The sequence below is a fragment of the Bos mutus genome, chromosome 26, assembly GCF_027580195.1.
Source record: "Bos mutus isolate GX-2022 chromosome 26, NWIPB_WYAK_1.1, whole genome shotgun sequence".
Taxonomy (NCBI): domain Eukaryota; kingdom Metazoa; phylum Chordata; class Mammalia; order Artiodactyla; family Bovidae; genus Bos; species Bos mutus.
In genome coordinates, this window is record NC_091642.1 from 30,591,235 (window position 1) to 30,608,446 (window position 17,212).

Sequence of the window (17,212 nt, forward strand, 5' to 3'; positions counted from 1 at the left end):
TGTTTCCATCACCCTAAAACAAATTCCCTGGATTAAATTTCCTTTGTTTTAAATACTTAGAGAGGCTTCTCTTTTCTTGGTTGGACTGTGACTGATAAACTCACTCTCCACTGGACCATTCCCAGGAGCATGTGAGGATTCCATAGCACTCACCTCACAAGCCCCTTGAGTTACTGCCCCAGGTTTCTTGCCCCTTAACAACCAAACTTCTCCAAAGAGACATTCACAATGATGGAGGAATTTGTTTGTAGAAACTATCTTGAGAGATAATACAGGATGTGGGAAAATATAAACATGAACGTTCACAGTAGTAATATTTTTAGGATCTGCTATATGCATAGCAGGTGTCAACTAAACAAAAAGTACACAACGTGAGAGCTGTGAGTTCACTTTTATTTGGGGACTTCCTGAGGCCTACAGCCCAGGAGACAGCCCCTCAGATAGCTCTAAAGAGCTCTGAAGAACTCTGAAGAGCAAGACGGGAAAGTCAGTATATAAAATGATTTGGTGAAGGGGGTACTTGCAATCAACACCCATCTCGGTAGAAGGCTGCTCCGAGTCACAAGGATTGGATGTCTCCTGAAGTGATTTTAGTGCTTTTCTAAGGATGAGAAAATGAATAAAATTGAGATCATAAAATTTTCTCCTGAAAATATCTAACTATATGAAGGCCCATTCTGTCAGTTTCCCCAGAGCACAGGGTACCTCATCCCTGATCTCCACCCTAAATGCCTTTCAGTGACTGCAGTGGCTAATGATCTAACCCTTGTAGAGCGGGATGGTGAGCAAAATGCCTTTGTTGGCACAGGAAAGTAATGAAAATTTATTAAATAAATGGAAGAATAAATGAAGTGCAAAAGACACAGCAATATTTGAAAGTCTAATTAAGAATTAAATAAATAATTTTGCCACATTTACGATTGCCTTTTGATTTAAAGATGATGTAAAAACAGTTAAAAATTTGAAGAGATGAAAATATTCCTAAAGTTCAATAATAATAATGTTAGACATTATCTAACATTAGATAATAATAATAACATTATTATTATCTAATAATAATGTTAGTCATAATAATGTTAGACATTATAATGTTAGACAATAATAATAAATGTTAGACATTATAATAATTGGATTATTATTGACTTGAATTATTATTGTAATAACTATAATTATATAATAGCTGCTGCTGCTGCTGCTGCTGCTAAGTCGCTTCAGTCGTGTCCGACTCTGTGCAACCCCAGAGACGGGCAGCCCACCAGGCTCCCCCGTCCCTGGGATTCTCCAGGCAAGAACACTGGAGTGGGTTGCCATTTCCTTCTCCAATGCATGAAAGTGAAAAGTGAAAGTGAAGTCGCTCAGTCGTGTCCGACTCTTAGCGACCCCATGGACTGCAACCTACCAGGCTCCTCCACCCATGAGATTTTCCAGGCAAGAGTACTGGAGTAGGGTGCCATTGCCTTCTCCGATATAATAGCTAGTATTTATTAAATACTTCTTGTGTGCCAGATACCATGCTAGGGGTTTCACATGTATTACCGTATTCAGTTACCATGATGGCCCCATGAGGAGGATATTTTTTATTTCCATTCAACAGATGAAAAGCTGAGGCAACAGAAGTTAATTGCTCATCAAAATTAGAAACTTTTGGAGCAGACTTGAATTCAGTTTGCCTAACTCTAGAGCCCAGAACCAATAACCATAGTCCATAGTCTTAATACACTAATCTCTGTTTTAATTTTTTGATTTTTTTTTTTTGGTTCAGAGTTAGAGCCAAGGGGGAGAATGATGGAAAGTTTTGAAGAGTTTAAAGGTGTCATAATGAGACCGGCTGGGGAGGTAGGGGGTTGTTTTTTGTTGTTGTTCAGTTGATAAGTCGTGTTCGACTCTGCGACCCCACGGACTGCAGCACGCCAGGCTTCCCTGACCTTCATTATCTCCCTGAGTTTGCTCAAACTCATGCCCATGGAATCAGTGATGCCATCCAACCATCTCATCCTCTGTCATCCCCTTCTCCTTTTGCCCTCAGTCTTTCCCAGGATTAGGGTCTTTCCGAATGAGTCAGCTCTTCGCATCAGGTGGCCAAAGTATTGGAGATTCAGCTTCAGCACCAGTCTTCCCAATGAATATTCAGGACTGATTTCCTTTAAGATTGACTGGTTTGATTTCTTTGCTGTCCAGGGGACTCTCATGAGTCTTTTCCAACACCACAGTTCAAAAGCATTGATTCTCTGGCACTCAGCCTTCTTTATGGTGAGAGGTGGGTATAGGGAAATCCACTGAATGCTTTTTAGCACCAGAAAAATTGTCCTCGTATTTGATTTTGAGGAACCTAGAAACTCTAAATCTAGGAAACTGGTTTGAAGATGATCATAACCTTAGAAGCTGAAGTGTGGTAGTGTAGTTTGAATTGACAAGAAGGGACAGATGAGAAAGACATTTTGAAGGTGGCATCGACAGAATTTACCAAATGCAGCTGTATAGGGAAAGAGGGGTGTGAAAAATGCCCTGAGGTTTGGGTTTGGGGTACTAGGAAACATGGTACATTGAGAGAAATAGGAAATTCAGGACATATACAGAGGAAGAAATGAAAAAGCATTGGGTGTGAACATACTGAGTTCCTTTGTTTCTGAGTTCCTTTTGGTTCAGATTAGCTAACAGCTGTAGTAAATTTGGAGGTGAATAGACATGCATATTCCCTATTACTCTGCTTTGCAATTGCTTATCCTCTAATACAGGCTTCCTTAGTGGCTCGGACCTTAAAGAATCCGCCTGCAATGCAGGAGACCTAGGTTAGTTCCCCCAAGTTGGGAAGATCCCCTTGAGAAGGGAATGGCTACCCACTCTAGTAGCTCAGCTGGTAAAGAATCCACCTGCAATGCAGGAGACCTGGATTCGATCCCTAGGTTGGGAAGATCCCCTGGAGAAGGGAACAGTTACCCACTCCAGTATTCTTGCCTGGAGAATTCCATGGACAGAGAAGCCCTGTGGGCTACAGTCCGTGGGGTTGCAAATCCTCTAGTAGAGGAAGTCATGGGTAGAACTAAACCACAAGTCAGAGGGATGTTAAGTGCAAAAACAGACACTCAGGAGAGGGGTTTGTGGGAAGACATGGCAGTCTTTACCATCTTTAACAAAACCAGACAGATGGCCTTCCCCACACTTGGGAATGTTCCCTATGTGCCAATGATCCTGCCCCCTGTCTCCATCACCTTTGTCCTCTGTTGACCAGAACTTGGGTTTTATTTTCTTTGTGACAAATATTTTACCCAAACCAAAGAATATGTTGCGCTCTTCAAAGGCCAGTTGCTAAATTCCTGGTAAGGGGCAGTGGCCACAGCGCAGGGTGGACACAAGAGATCAGCTTCTGGGGACATCCGATTCTATGATGCAAAACCACTTTTCTGCTCTTTGCTTCTTTTCCTAGGACTCGTTTTCAGCAATGGAGACACGTGGAAGCAAATGCGGCGCTTCTCCCTTATGACCCTAAGGAACTTTGGAATGGGGAAGAGGAGCCTTGAGGAGAGGATCCAAGAGGAGGCCCAGTTTCTGGTGGAGGAGTTCAGGAAATCAGAGGGTTTGTTCCATGGACCATCTTTTGGGCCAAGGGGCTACTGCGCACACAGCCCTTCCCACCAAAGCTCCTCCTTCAGGAGATGCTCAGCAGTCCACAATCTGCTCTATTAACCAGGGCATTGGCAAGGAAAAGCGGGGCAGGAGGAAAATGACTCAAAGCTGTTACTTAGGATCCTTGAATCCCTTTGTTTGGATTCATCTTCCAACTTCAGCACTTACTGGATGTGTAAATTTGGGCAAGTTATTTAATTTCTCTAAGGTGCAGTTTCCTCATCTGAAAAATGCGTCTAAAAATCAAACCTCAGATTGAGGGTTGGATAATACAGTTTGCAAAACATTTACACAGTATCCAGTATATGGTAAATATTCTATGCTCCTCTTATGACTGTCACCATATTCACTGAATAATAACAACCAGTGGTAGCATAGTATAATACTATAGAGCATGAGTGTTAATGTTAGTAGAAGATGCTTACATCCTAATTTGAAGAAGTTTAGAGAAAATAAAATGTAAGTAACCATCTGAGGAGGAGGGAGGCCACTTTCTTGAAACCCTAATGCAGGCTGATGAAGATTCTAAATGTTAGAGTTGTTTTTTGTTCACACCAGCTCAGCCCTTTAACCCTGCTGTCACCCTATCCTGTGCTACCTGCAACATCATCTGCTCCATCCTCTTCAACGAACGTTTCCACTACCAAGATAAGACCCTTCACTCCCTGCTGGATTTGTTAAATAAAAATTTTAATCGAATAAGCTCTCTCTGGAACCAGGTAAGGTCAAGTCTCCATTTAACCTTGCACTTGACCTCTTGGGCACACTGGGAGCCCACAAGCAGGATAAAGAGCTGCAAGCTGCCCACCTTGTCCCATGAGCATGCGCCAAGGCAAGCACCGCCCCCGTCCCTCATGTGTGGCTTATGTCAAGTGGATTAGTATAGTGTCACTCAGACCAGCACCTGTGAAGGCTGCCTTCTGCTCGCTTCTGTGAGGTGATTCCCTCAAAAGAAGACGTCATGTCCCAGTCCCCTGCATTTCTTTTAAGGCTCCTGTGCACATTCTCCCCCTCTTACTCTGAGGTTGGCTGAGGGTGGTTGAGCAGGAGATGAGAAGGGGCGACTCTAGTGTATGTGACGGTCATCCTCCCTTCTCTTTAGCTTGAAAGCTGGAGGAAGGGATTCTCCCTAGCCAGACCCTGCAGAGAGTTCGGTGCTCCACTTAGAAACCCTGGTGTCTCTTCACAAACTGAATTGCTTGTGTATTTTTTGTTTTCATTTTAGATTTACAATCTATGGCCAAAACTCATAAAGCCTCTCCCTGGAGAGCACAGAGCATTTTCAAAAAGGCTTAAGGATGTTCACTACTTTGTTCTGGAAAAAGTGAAGGAGCATCAAAAGTCCCTGAATCATAATAACCCTCGAGACTACATTGACTGTTTCCTCAGCAGGATGGAGCAGGTATTGTACATGACATCTTTCCCCAATACTATATTTTATCAGTCCGTGGGAATGCAGGAAAGCATAATCATACCATGTTGGTAATTCTTGATATTTTGATATCTTGTGGCAGTGGGGTATGCTATTAACAATAGTAGAAATTTTTCATAGTGCAGAAATTTTAAAAGAAGAAAAGCCCCCCTTTTCCTTTGTATTTCTTTTTTTTCTTTTTAAAATTTATTTATTTTAAATGAAACAAAGAGATATATTTTTAACAATAAAGGATACAATTCAAAAAGAAGATCAGATCAGATCAGATCAGTCGCTCAGTCGTGTCTGACTCTTTGCAACCCCATGAATCGCAGCACGCCAGGCCTCCCTGTCCATCACCAACTCCCGGAGTTCACTGAGACTCACGTCCATCGAGTCAGTGATGCCATCCAGCCATCTCATCCTCTGTCATCCCCTTAGACATCATAAACCTTTAGACAACTTAACAACAAAGAAACAAAAATACATAAAGCAAAAATCAGAAGAAACATAAGGGAAAAGAAAAAATATACAATCACAGTGAAAAATATTAACATTTCTCTGAGAATATTTTATCAAGTGCAGAAAAAATCAGAATAGAAGCATCTTGAATGATGTCATTAATAATATAAATGTAATACATTTGTATTTAATTAATTTATATTAATCATATCCTACACAAATATATTTAAATTTTGTCTTTCGTATGCTGTTATTAGATGTCCATAGGACATTTAGAAAAATTGGCAATAAGATAAACTTGACTAAATTTCAAAAAGTAGAATTCTTTTGTATGTGTGTGATTCAGTTGTACATATACACATATATTATTTTCGAAGTTATTTCCCATTATAGGTTATTTCAAGAGATTGACATAGTTCCCTGTGCTATACATAAACCTTTGTTGCTTGTTGCATATCTATTTTTCTAAATTAGAAATCTAGTATTCTATTCATACTAAGTCAAACAAGTGGAATCAAAATGTCATAAATTTTTTAGTTGGGCAAAAACTCAAAAGCTTTCTAAAAAATATATATTATACATATTATTTCCTTTTATCTCTATTTACTTCCTGTACTTGGACACTAGCATTTAATGAAATCTTCTCAGTATATATTTATGATGAGCTACATATATGTATATTTACGCATGTTTCTGAGCATATATTTATCTTACTGTGGCTAAAAGACACACACATCTTCTTTGCACACCCATTGTCTGCCATTGTGTGCCACAGTGTTTCCCAGGGAGTATGTCATAGACCAATACATTATAAACACTGGATTGTATTTTCCCATGGAACAATTTCGTTAATTAAAACTAACAGTGGATAAAAGATTCTAAAGAAATACATTATAATTAACCATCGGTGGTCTTAAACATATTGAATAGCGAGTATCACACAGCCACCAGCTCTTAGAACATCACTGGCTAAGATACCAGCATCAATGTCCATGAGAACATCAGTAGGAAAACGGTCAAAACTGTGACAAACAATAGACTGCAAAAGGATGTTCAGTGCTCATTTTGGCAGCACGTACTCTGAGAGTGGAATGATACAGAGAAGATTAGCATGGCCCCTGTGCAAGGATGGCACACACATTTCTGAAGTGTTCCATATTTTTGTGTGTGCACAAGACTTTTAACCAATATAATTTCAATTTTTGTATTTCTGAAAAAAAGGATATTTCAATATATATACATATGTAACAACTTAAAATCTGAAAATAATTCTTTGAGCCCTGTAAAATTAACCTTGTTTATGCCAAAGTTTGGCTTCCCCAGTAAAGCGTTATTTCAGATGGTAAAGAATCTGCCTGAAAAGCAGGCAAACCCAGGTTTGATCTCTGGGTTGAGAAGATCCCCTGGAGGAGGGAACAGCTGCTCACTCCAGTATTCTTGCCTGGAGAATTCCATGGACAGAGGAATGTGGCAGGCTACAGTCCATAGGACTGCAAAGAGTTGGACACAACTGAGCAACTAATACTTTGAATTTCATGCCAAAATTCCCCAAATATACATAAATAAGCAAAGGAAAAACACTGTGCAATTGTATCATAAGTGTGCAATTTATAGCAAATGGTTAATTACTAATAACCTGTTTAGTCTTCTTAATCTCTGGGAGGGCTGATTTAGAAAGCTTGACTTCCTTAGAACAAATGCTGAAGGAAGGCATGATGATGCTCTCTTTTCTTCTCAGAAATTTCCTTGGAGTTAGTAGAGACATTCAAGCTCACTCCATTTATCAACAATGTGCATTGAAATATCCTCTTCATTCTGATGGAAAAATTTGTTGTTGGCCCTCAGAGGACTAGATGTTTGTCTGGGAAAGAGGAAAAAAAAAAGCTAGGTTTTTAATTCAGTCATTTAAAAATTTTCCTTCGTACCAACTCTCTATCAGTCCATGATTGTTGGTAAAAGGAGTAAAATGATGAATCAAATATTACCCTGAAATTTTCTTTCATAGCACTCATCGTAGTTTAACAAAATATTTAATCGACCTCTATATACTTCACTACAATACTCTAAAGGGCTGGGGTAGTATCGATTTCCCATGCTTTGTATCACTGGTCTGAAGGAAACAGACCAGTTCCAAACCAGTGATTTCTCTACACTGTGCTCACATTGAATTTATCATCTAGTCTTTTTCATTAAATATAATAAAAGAAGATTCCATTAACTGAGTGTTTGTATATAAGAATTGTTCCAAGACCTTCCACTCAGTATCTCTTTTCATCTTTACAATAACCCTATGAGGTATATTCTGTTCTATATCCCAGTATCACAAATGATGAAGTTGAGTAAACAGGTAAGGTAACTTGTCAAGGGCGTATATCTGATCATTGACTAACCTGGGATTTGAACCAGAAGTTTCAATTCCAAGACTGATTTTTAAACCCTACCATGCACCAAATGAAGCCTATTACTAGTGATGGGGTGTGATCCTGGAGCTCTGATAAACCGTTGCCTTCTTTTTAACTCTGCCATCTACAGGAGAAACAGAACCCAGAGTCTCAATTTCACTTGGAAAACTTAGCAACCTGTGGATCAAATCTGTTTTCAGCAGGAATAGAGACAACCACTGCCACCCTGAGTTACGGGTTCCTGCTCCTAATGAAATACCCTGAGGTTCAAGGTACAGCAAATATCTTAGGTATTTATTTAGGATAAAATAGGAGCTGCTGGCACTCGTGAAGGTGGGAAGGTACTACAGTCTGTGACAACTTCTCTTTCTCTGGACAGCTTTGGCAAGCATCATGCATAGGGCCACCCATGTGGTTTGGTTTTACAGATCAAAATTCTGTCAAATGATGCTGATAAGGAAGACAGACCTTTATGAATCAAAGACTTTTTAAGTTTAAAAGCAGAGGAGCTTCTGAATCCCAGCTCTTCTATATATGATGTAATGTTGAAGAGTCAGTCCAATTTAGATGAGGGATGCATGGGTTCCTATTTTGGACTCTCATTCTCAGCCGCCAATACCCGACTGTGTGACCTCAAACAAGTTATTTCACTTCACAGGCCTTTGTTTTTTCATCTTGAAAATGGATCAGTCTCCCCAAAGGGGATTTTTAGCTCCAATATAATTTAAAATTCAAAAATGAAATTGTACTAGCTTGATTTTCTCAATCATGTTCTCAGAGCACAGGTCTTAGAAAGCCAGTGTTTATTTTGTTCAACAAAATGGTGTTTGCTGTTCCCACAAAATGTTAGGAGACTGGATGATACTGATAGAGGAGATGCTCCCACTAGAGTTAGGATTGAACATTTTCCCTCTGCAGCTGCTTTGCCAGGAATCTGGGGTAAACTTTAATCCCTGCACAGAGGTCATCTCCTCACCTGTACAGGAGGACAAACCAATTCAGGCAGGAGGCCAAAGACATACCTAATGCAGCTTTTATGTTTCCTGAAGCGAAATCTCTGGTCTTTGCAGCAATATAAAAAATAGAAATTCTATGGCTGCTATCAAAAAGTCTACAAACGATAAATGCTGGAGAGGATGCAGAGAAAAGGGAAACCTCTTACACTGTTAGTGGGAATGCAAACTAGTACAGCCACTATGGAGAACAGTGTAGAGATTCCTTAAAAAATTGGAAATAGAACTGCCATCCGACCCAGCAACCCAATGCTGGGGATACATACTGAGGAAACCAGAATTGAAAGAGACACGTGTACCCCAATGTTCATCGCAGCACTGTTTACAATAGCCAGGACATGGAAACAACCTAGATGTCCATTGGAAAATGAATGGATAAGAAAGCTGTGGTACATATACACAATGGAATATTACTCAGCTATTAAAAAGAATGCATTTGAATCAGTTCTAATGAGGTGGATGAAACTGGAGTCTATTATACAGAGTGAAGTAAGTTAGAAAGAAAAACACCAATACAGTATATTAACGCATATATATGGAATTTAGAAAGATGGTACAATGACCCTATATGCGAGACAGCAAAACAGACACAAGTGTAAAGAACAGACTTTTGGACTCTGTGGGAGAAGGCGAGGGTGGGATGATTTGAGAGAATAGCATTGAAATATGTATATTACCATATGTGAAATAGATCACCAGTCCAGGTTTGATGCATGAGGCAGGGTGCTCAGGGCCAGAGCACCGGGATGACCCTGAGGATGGGATTGGGGGGAAGGTGGGAGGGGGTTCAGGATGGGGAACACATGTACACCCATGGCTGATTCATGTCAATGTATGGCAAAAACCACTATAATATTGTAAAGTAATTAGCCTCCAATTAAAAATAAATAAATTAATTTAAAAAAGAATATTCTGAGAATAAAGATTTTATACTAAAATTAAAAAAAAAAGAGAAAAAATAGAAATTCTATGAAGAACAGAGCTGTGAGTTGTTTAGCAACATGTCTTTGACCTTGGGAGCCTTTTCCAGGCCACTTTCTTTACATGTTGTAAGCATTTCCAAGTATCCAGGGAACATATCTCTTAAGCAGGATTCATGATTCATGTCTCTGCAGCCAAAGTTCATGAAGAAATTGACCGTGTGATTGGACGCACCCGAAGTCCCTGCATGAAGGACAAGATGAAGCTGCCCTATACAGAGGCTGTGTTGCATGAGATACAAAGATACATCACCCTCATTCCTTCTAACTTACCCCATGCTGTGGTCCAGGACACGAAATTCAGACAATATGTCATCCCCAAGGTTAGAGGTGGCTGGGAAAGCTGGCTGAGATAGAAGGTGCAACATGGTGCCACTCCACCCCACGGTAGATGGGGCCTGTTAGAGGCATCGTAGCTGTTTCAGGAAGAGGCGGTTGAGAGACATGGAAAGAACACGAGGCCTGAGTTACATGGCCTGGGTTTAAATCTGTCACTGCTGTGCAGTGTCCTCTCAGGCCATTGTGTCACCTCTGTGGTTCTGCCTCTGCCTCCCTGGAATGGGGAAGCTAACCCAGGGCTTCCAACACTCCTCACACTCTCAGATATAATAGGATATATTAAGGGAGAAGTGATTGGCATTAGTATGAATCTTGTGGGAACAGAAATCTGATTTTCCATGATAGATTTTAAAAAGCAGGAAGAGATGGACAGTGTATCTGCAGCTCTAAAGTAATCAAGTGTCAACTTTCTTAAACCCAAATTCTCTCCTCCCGAGATCTCATGTACCAGACATTTGGGGCATTGCTGCCCATAATAGTTAACGATGATCAAAACCTTCACACGGACACGGGATGTAGTCAGCCTTCTGCAGTGATTAAGGGGTTGGGTTTTACATTTGAGAGTGTAGAAGAAGAAGAAAAGGTGTCAAACCTGACCAGACTACTGCAAAACTGAAGCAGCCCCCAACCTTACTGCCAAATCCCAGTGCAAAAGTCTATTAACACATAAGTCTAGTATCACATTAAAAATGCTATTCCACCACCAAGTGAAGGTAATCAGGAACACAGAAAGCTCTAACACCAGAAAATTTGGTTTAATAAAATTCACCATAGAAATAGAATTTAAAGAAAAACCACATGGTAATCTCCTTTATACAGAAAGTGCTTTTGATAATATTAAAGAGTTTCTGCTCTGTTAGTTGCTCAGTCATGTCCGACTTTTTGTGACTCCACCAGGCTCCTCTGTCCACAGAATTTTCTAGGCAAGAATACTGGAGTGGGTTGCCAAATTCCTTCACCAGGAGATCTTCCAGACCCAGGGATTGAACCTGGGTTTCCTGCACTGCAGGCAGATTCTTTATCATCTGAACTACCAGGGAAGCCCCACCTATAATAAAATAGGAATAAATTTCTGATAGCAGTGATTACATTAAGAAGGAAACCAAAGAACTTGAGTATAGGAAAAAGAAACTTATTTTCAACTTGACTTTTTTTTTATACTATGTACATGTATTACCTACTCCAAAAACTGTGAAATAATGTTTCAGGAAATAAAAAATGAAGTAAAATGGAAAGAGGAGGCTTTCGCTTAAATAGGGGTGCTTTATGATCAGATAGAAGTTGGGTCAAATTCTAATTATGCCACTTGCTAATAACCACAAGTAAATTGTTTCTTCTCTCTGAATCTCAATTTCTGCATTTATACACTGAGCCAAAAAAACAAGATCCTAGTGAATATGGTTGAAGTGAGGATTAAATGACATTTATAAACAATTCAACACAGTGTCAGGTAAATGTGAAGCATCCTGTATCAGTGGTCATTATCATTTTGTCATTTAAACCTCACAAGTTCTAATGGGGCAAAGAGGAAAGTGTATGGTGGCTCAGACAGTAAAGAATCTGCCTGCAACGCAGGAGACACAGGTTTGATACCTCGGTTGGAAAGATCCCCTGGAGAAATGAATGGCAACCCCCTCCAGTATTCCTGCCTGAAAAATTCCATGGACAGAGGAACCAGGCTGGCTACAGTTCAGTTCATGGGGTCACCAAGAGCTGGACATGACTAAGCGACAAACATATGCACATGCACGCCATTTTAGAAGTGAGGAGGTGGGCTTTGAGCCAACGGATTTTGTAGATTACAAAGTACTATACTGTATTTTCTTACATTCGCACCTGAATTCAGAAAGAAAAAAATTGTGAAAAGTGAACTCTTCCAATTTGAGGTGGCGGTTCTAGTAAAGCACATGTCTGAACAATATGAGCTGCAAATCTTAGTTTTTGAACAATTGTTTATTGCACATTGACTGTAACAGTTGCTCTTCCCCCAGAGAACTATCTTATTATTCAATAAAAGGTATTGTATGATAGTGGGTGTATGATAGTGGGTGTGAAAAAACTCTCACACAAGACAGTGAGAAAGCTCTCATACAAGCTTCAAGAGTGCTCGGTCCTGTTTAATCCACTATAATTAAAAGTGTTAGGCTTTTTATGAACCGAAGATAAGTATGATAACATGCCATTCCATCTCTCTTTCTTGGTTCCAGGGTACTACTGTATTGCCGTTACTGTCTTCTGTCTTGTACGACTGCAAGGAGTTTCCTAACCCAGAGAAGTTTGACCCAGGCCATTTTTTGGATAAAAATGGCAGCTTCAGGAAAACAAAATACTTTGTGGCTTTTTCCATTGGTAAGTATAGATACATACCATCCAAACCATACACATGAACCTTTTGAACAACTTTTAGCTTTACTGAATGTACGTAAGTAATCCACTAACGATCACAAAGTTAATCAAATCAATCTGCTATAACCCTCTAAATCAAGATGGAGCCATTTAAGTCTGTATACCAATAGGATCAGATAACTCTTTCAAGGACTATTTTGTTATCTGGTGACTAAGTACAATGTCAGTTTCTAAAGAAATCAAGGCAAATTAATTCAATCCAGATGTCACACATTATCAGATAACAAAGGGACCTCCTTTCGTAGACTCTTACCTATTGATCTCCCTTTTGTAATATACAACTTTTCTAAAACAGAATGTTCAGGTTTCTTTCTTCTTTTAAAATGACTAAACATTATTGTATAATTTTCTGATTCTTAGAGCCAGAGGCCATCAGAGGGACTTTGGTTATTTCATTCTCTTCCTTCCCCTCTGAAATCCAGAGCCCCACATACCCTTGCCTCTTTGCAAGAGCTGATTGGCTCCCAGTTGCTATTTCTCATAAGGTCATAAAGACAACTTAAGATCACTCAGCACATATTTTTTTTCTTTGTTATCCTAGTCAATTATTTGATTAGTATTTTCAAAAATAACAGTTAATATGTTTTTACAAGATGGCCTGTGGTATTAAACAGTCTTCCATACAAACATGTTTAGGTGGCATTGCGTGATAGCAGCACAATGACTTGTTTAATTAATCTAATATAGGTGTATGTCTAGTTTTCATCTAACTCATCAGAGTCATAAATAATAAGTGACATCCTCATTGGTGAATCTCTAGTTTCTACAGATAAATCTCCAGGAGAACTACTGAATTAAGAGCATAAATCTCTTTAGAGAAATTTTGGTTTGTTAGAGGAACTGTACCAGTTGATCAGCAAATTTGGAAAACTCAGCAGTGGCCACAGGACCGGGAATGGTCAGTTTGCATTCCAATCCCAAAGAAAGGCAATGCCAAAGAACGCTCAAACTACCGCACAATTGCACTCATCGCACACGCTAGTAAAGTCATGCTCAAAATTCTCCAAGCCAGGCTTCGGCAATATGTGAACCGTGAACTTCCAGATGTTCAAGCTGGTTTTAGAAAAGGCAGAGGAACCAGAGATCAAGTTGCCAACATCTTCTGGGTCATCAAGAAAGCAAGAGAGTTCCAGAAAAACATTTATTTCTGCTTTATTGACTATGCCGAAGCCTTTGACTATGTGGATCACAATAAACTGGAAAATTCTGAAGGAGATGGTAATACCAGACCACCTAACCTGCCTCTTGAGAAACCTGTATACACGTCAGGAAGCAACAGTTAGAACTGGACATGGAACAACAGACTGGTTCCAAATAGGAAAAGGAGTACGTCAAGGCTGTATATTGTCACCCTGCTTATTTAACTTATACGCACAGTACATCATGAGAAACGCTGGGCTGGAAGAAGCGCAAGCTGAAATCAAGATTGCCAGGAGAAATATCAATAACCTCAGATATGCAGATGACACCACCCTTATGGCGGAAAGTGAAGAGGAACTAAAGAGCTTCTTGATGAAAGTGAAAGAGGAGAGTGAAAAAGCTGGTTTAAAGCTCAACATTCAGAAAACTAAGATCATGGCACCCGGTCCCATCACTTCATGGCAAATAGATGGGGAAACAGTGGAAACAGTGGCTGACTTTATTTTTCTGGGCTCCAAAATCACTGCAGATGGTGATTACAGCCATGGAATTAAAAGATGCTTATTCCTTGGAAGGAAAGTTATGACCAACCTAGATAGCATATTCAAAAGCAGAGACATTACTTTGTCAACAAAGGTCCGTCTAGTCAAGGCTATGGTTTTTCCAGTGGTCATGTATGGATGTGAGAGTTGGACTGTGAAGAAAGCTGAGTGCTGAAGAATTGATGCTTTTGAACTGTGGTGTTGGAGAAGACTCTTGAGAGTCCCTTGGACTGCAAGGAGATCCAACTAGTCCATCCTAAAGGAGATCAGTCCTGGGTGTCCATTGGAAGGACTGATGTTGAAGCTGAAACTCCAATACTTTGGCTACCTGATGAGAAGAGCTGACTCATTCGAAAAGACCCAGATGCTGGGAAAGATTGAAGGCGGGAGGAGAAGGGGACGACAGAAGATAAGATAGTTGGATGGCATTACTGACTCAATGGACATGGGTTTGGGTAGACTCCGGCAGTTGGTGATGGACAGGGAGGCCTGGCGTGCTGCAATTCATGGGGTCACAAAGAGTCAGACACGACTGAGCAACTGAACTGAACTGAACCAGTTGATCATCATCTAGCAGTTTCTGACCTGTCCCTTTTCTGAACAGTGTTTTCAGTGGCAGTCAGGAGTATGTAATATTTGAATATGAGCTATTGTAATATTTAATTTGGAACAAGCTAATTGAACTGTCTCTTCCTTTCAGGGAAACGGGCCTGTGTTGGAGAGGGCCTTGCCCAAATGGAGCTGTTCCTGTTCTTCACCACCATTCTGCAAAATTTTGTCCTGAAACCCCTGGGGGAGACAAAGGACATAGAGACCAAACCCATTGTTACTGGACTGATCAACATGCCACCACCCTTCAAGCTATGCCTTATCCCCAGATAAAAGAAGAGCTTTTCTCTTATAACAATTTAAATGAAAGTAATAGCTTTTTCTTCTCACTACTTCTCCCACCCCAATAGTCTCTTTTCACTTTAAATTCTGCTTAGGACAGAAACATGGGCTTCCCTCATAGCTCAGTCGGTAAAGAATCTACCTGTACTGCAGGACAGACACACTACTCACTAAAAGCTTGATAGACATTTGTTTAAATCTATAAATTCCTTGAAAAAAAGGAGCTGGGTCCTGAAAGCTCCAGGGGTAAAACAATATCTTGTACCCTATAGAGTACTTTATAAACCATGATCCAGCCAAACCAAGCCCAGGCCCACAGAAGGCCTTTATCAGCAAATAGTGGAGCCTTCACTTTTTCTGTGCCTTTGGAGATAGGCTGATAATCTATAATTTTCAAAATAGAGAATGTAATGGCCTATGTGTATTTTTTCCTATTTCCCATTGAAAGCACTTACATGATTTCTGCCACATTCACAAAATAAAACCTTTCTTTCCACAGCAGCTTTTCTGTGAATGTTTGACTTTATTTCAAGTCTCAAATATCCCTTACCTTGAGTTATGGACAGTCTACAATTAGAATAAGATAGAACTTCCAGATGTTCAAGCTGGTTTTAGAAAAGGCAGAGGAACCAGAGATCAAATTGCCAACATCCGCTGGATCATCTAAAAAGCAAGAGATTTCCAGAAAAACATCTATTTCTGTTTTATTGACTATATGGCATTACCGACTCAATGGACATGGGTTTGGGTAGACTCCGGCAGTTGGTGATGGACAGGGAGGCCTGGCGTGCTGCGATTCATGGGGTCGCAGAGAGTCGGACACGACTGAGCGACTGAACTGAACTGAACTGAAACAGATGAAATGGTAACCCCCATCACAAACCTCTCCCTGCCCCACCTCATCTATTTGCATCCATTGCTTTACATGGAGGCCCAAGAAGCCACCTTGGATAAAAGTCAAACCATGTGCATAGGCAGGATTCAGACATGCATAGCTGCATCTTCTTCAGAAAATGAGGGGCAGGACTGGGGTTTGGAGAGCAAGAGGGTAAACTGCAAGAAAAAACTGTTATTGCCAAGAGAATAGTGACGCGGAAGAGAATAGCTAGAACAACTGCCCAGTAGGGGCCCAGTGGAGTGCTGGGAGCAGCAGCTGCCACAGAAGGATGGTTCAAATGTCATGAGGCAGCCCAGGCTCCAGGACATTGGGAGGGAAAGAAGCTTTAAAAGTAGAGCTGAGTTTCTGGGCATATACTCAAAAGAATTGATTCTTTTGAGTTCTCCAGCAGATATTTGCACACCCATGTCCCTAGTAGCATTATTCACAATAGCCAAAAAAGGTGGAAACTACCCAAATGTCCATTGGCAGAAGAGCAGATAAACAAAGTGTGATTATATGCATACAATAGAGTATTATTCAGCCTTAAAAAAGAAGGACTTATAGTCTAACTGAATTCCAGGTGAGCTATTTCAAATCCTAATCGATGATGCTGTTAAAGTGCTGCACTTGAATATGAATGCCAGCAAATTTGGAAAACTCAGCAGTGGCCACAGGACTGGAAAAGGTCAGTTTTCATTCCAATCCCAAAGAAAGGCCAAAGAATGTTCAAACTACCACACAATTGCACTCATCCCACAAGCTAGCAACCCACTCCGGTGTTCTTGCCTGGAGAATCCCAGGGACTGGGGAGCCTGGTGGGCTGCCATCTATGGGGTCGCACAGAGTCGGACACGACTGAAGCAACACAGCAGCAGCAGCAGCACACGCTAGCAAAGTAATGCTCAAAATTCTCCAAGCTAGGCTTCAACAGTACATGAACCAAGAGCTTCCATATTCAAGCTGGATTTAGAAAAGGCAGAGGAACCAGAGATAAAATTGCCAACATCCATTGGATCATAGAAAAAGCAAGAGAATTCCAGAAAAGCATCTACTTCTGCTTCATTGACTACACTAAAGCCTTTGACTGTGTGGATCACAACAAACTGTGGAAAATTCTGAAAG

The 17,212-nt window shown here is 40.4% G+C and overlaps 1 protein-coding gene and 1 non-coding gene across 2 annotated transcripts in view; both read left to right on the forward strand.

Moving 5' to 3' along the window:
* LOC102282716 (cytochrome P450 2C23-like) overlaps positions 1–15,699 on the forward strand; it is a 28,486-nt gene extending 12,787 nt beyond the window's left edge. The window contains exons 3-9 of the mRNA XM_014477084.2: positions 3,425–3,574; positions 4,183–4,343; positions 4,850–5,026; positions 8,030–8,171; positions 10,028–10,215; positions 12,439–12,580; positions 15,020–15,699. Coding sequence (XP_014332570.2) covers positions 3,425–3,574; positions 4,183–4,343; positions 4,850–5,026; positions 8,030–8,171; positions 10,028–10,215; positions 12,439–12,580; positions 15,020–15,201 — 1,142 coding nt within the window. The 3' untranslated portion in view covers positions 15,202–15,699. The remainder of the gene's footprint in view (positions 1–3,424; positions 3,575–4,182; positions 4,344–4,849; positions 5,027–8,029; positions 8,172–10,027; positions 10,216–12,438; positions 12,581–15,019) is intronic.
* On the forward strand, positions 6,554–6,660 carry LOC138985859 (U6 spliceosomal RNA). The gene has a single exon (XR_011462826.1). It is a non-coding gene; the product is annotated as a U6 spliceosomal RNA (small nuclear RNA).
* Positions 15,700–17,212: the final 1,513 nt, after the last annotated feature.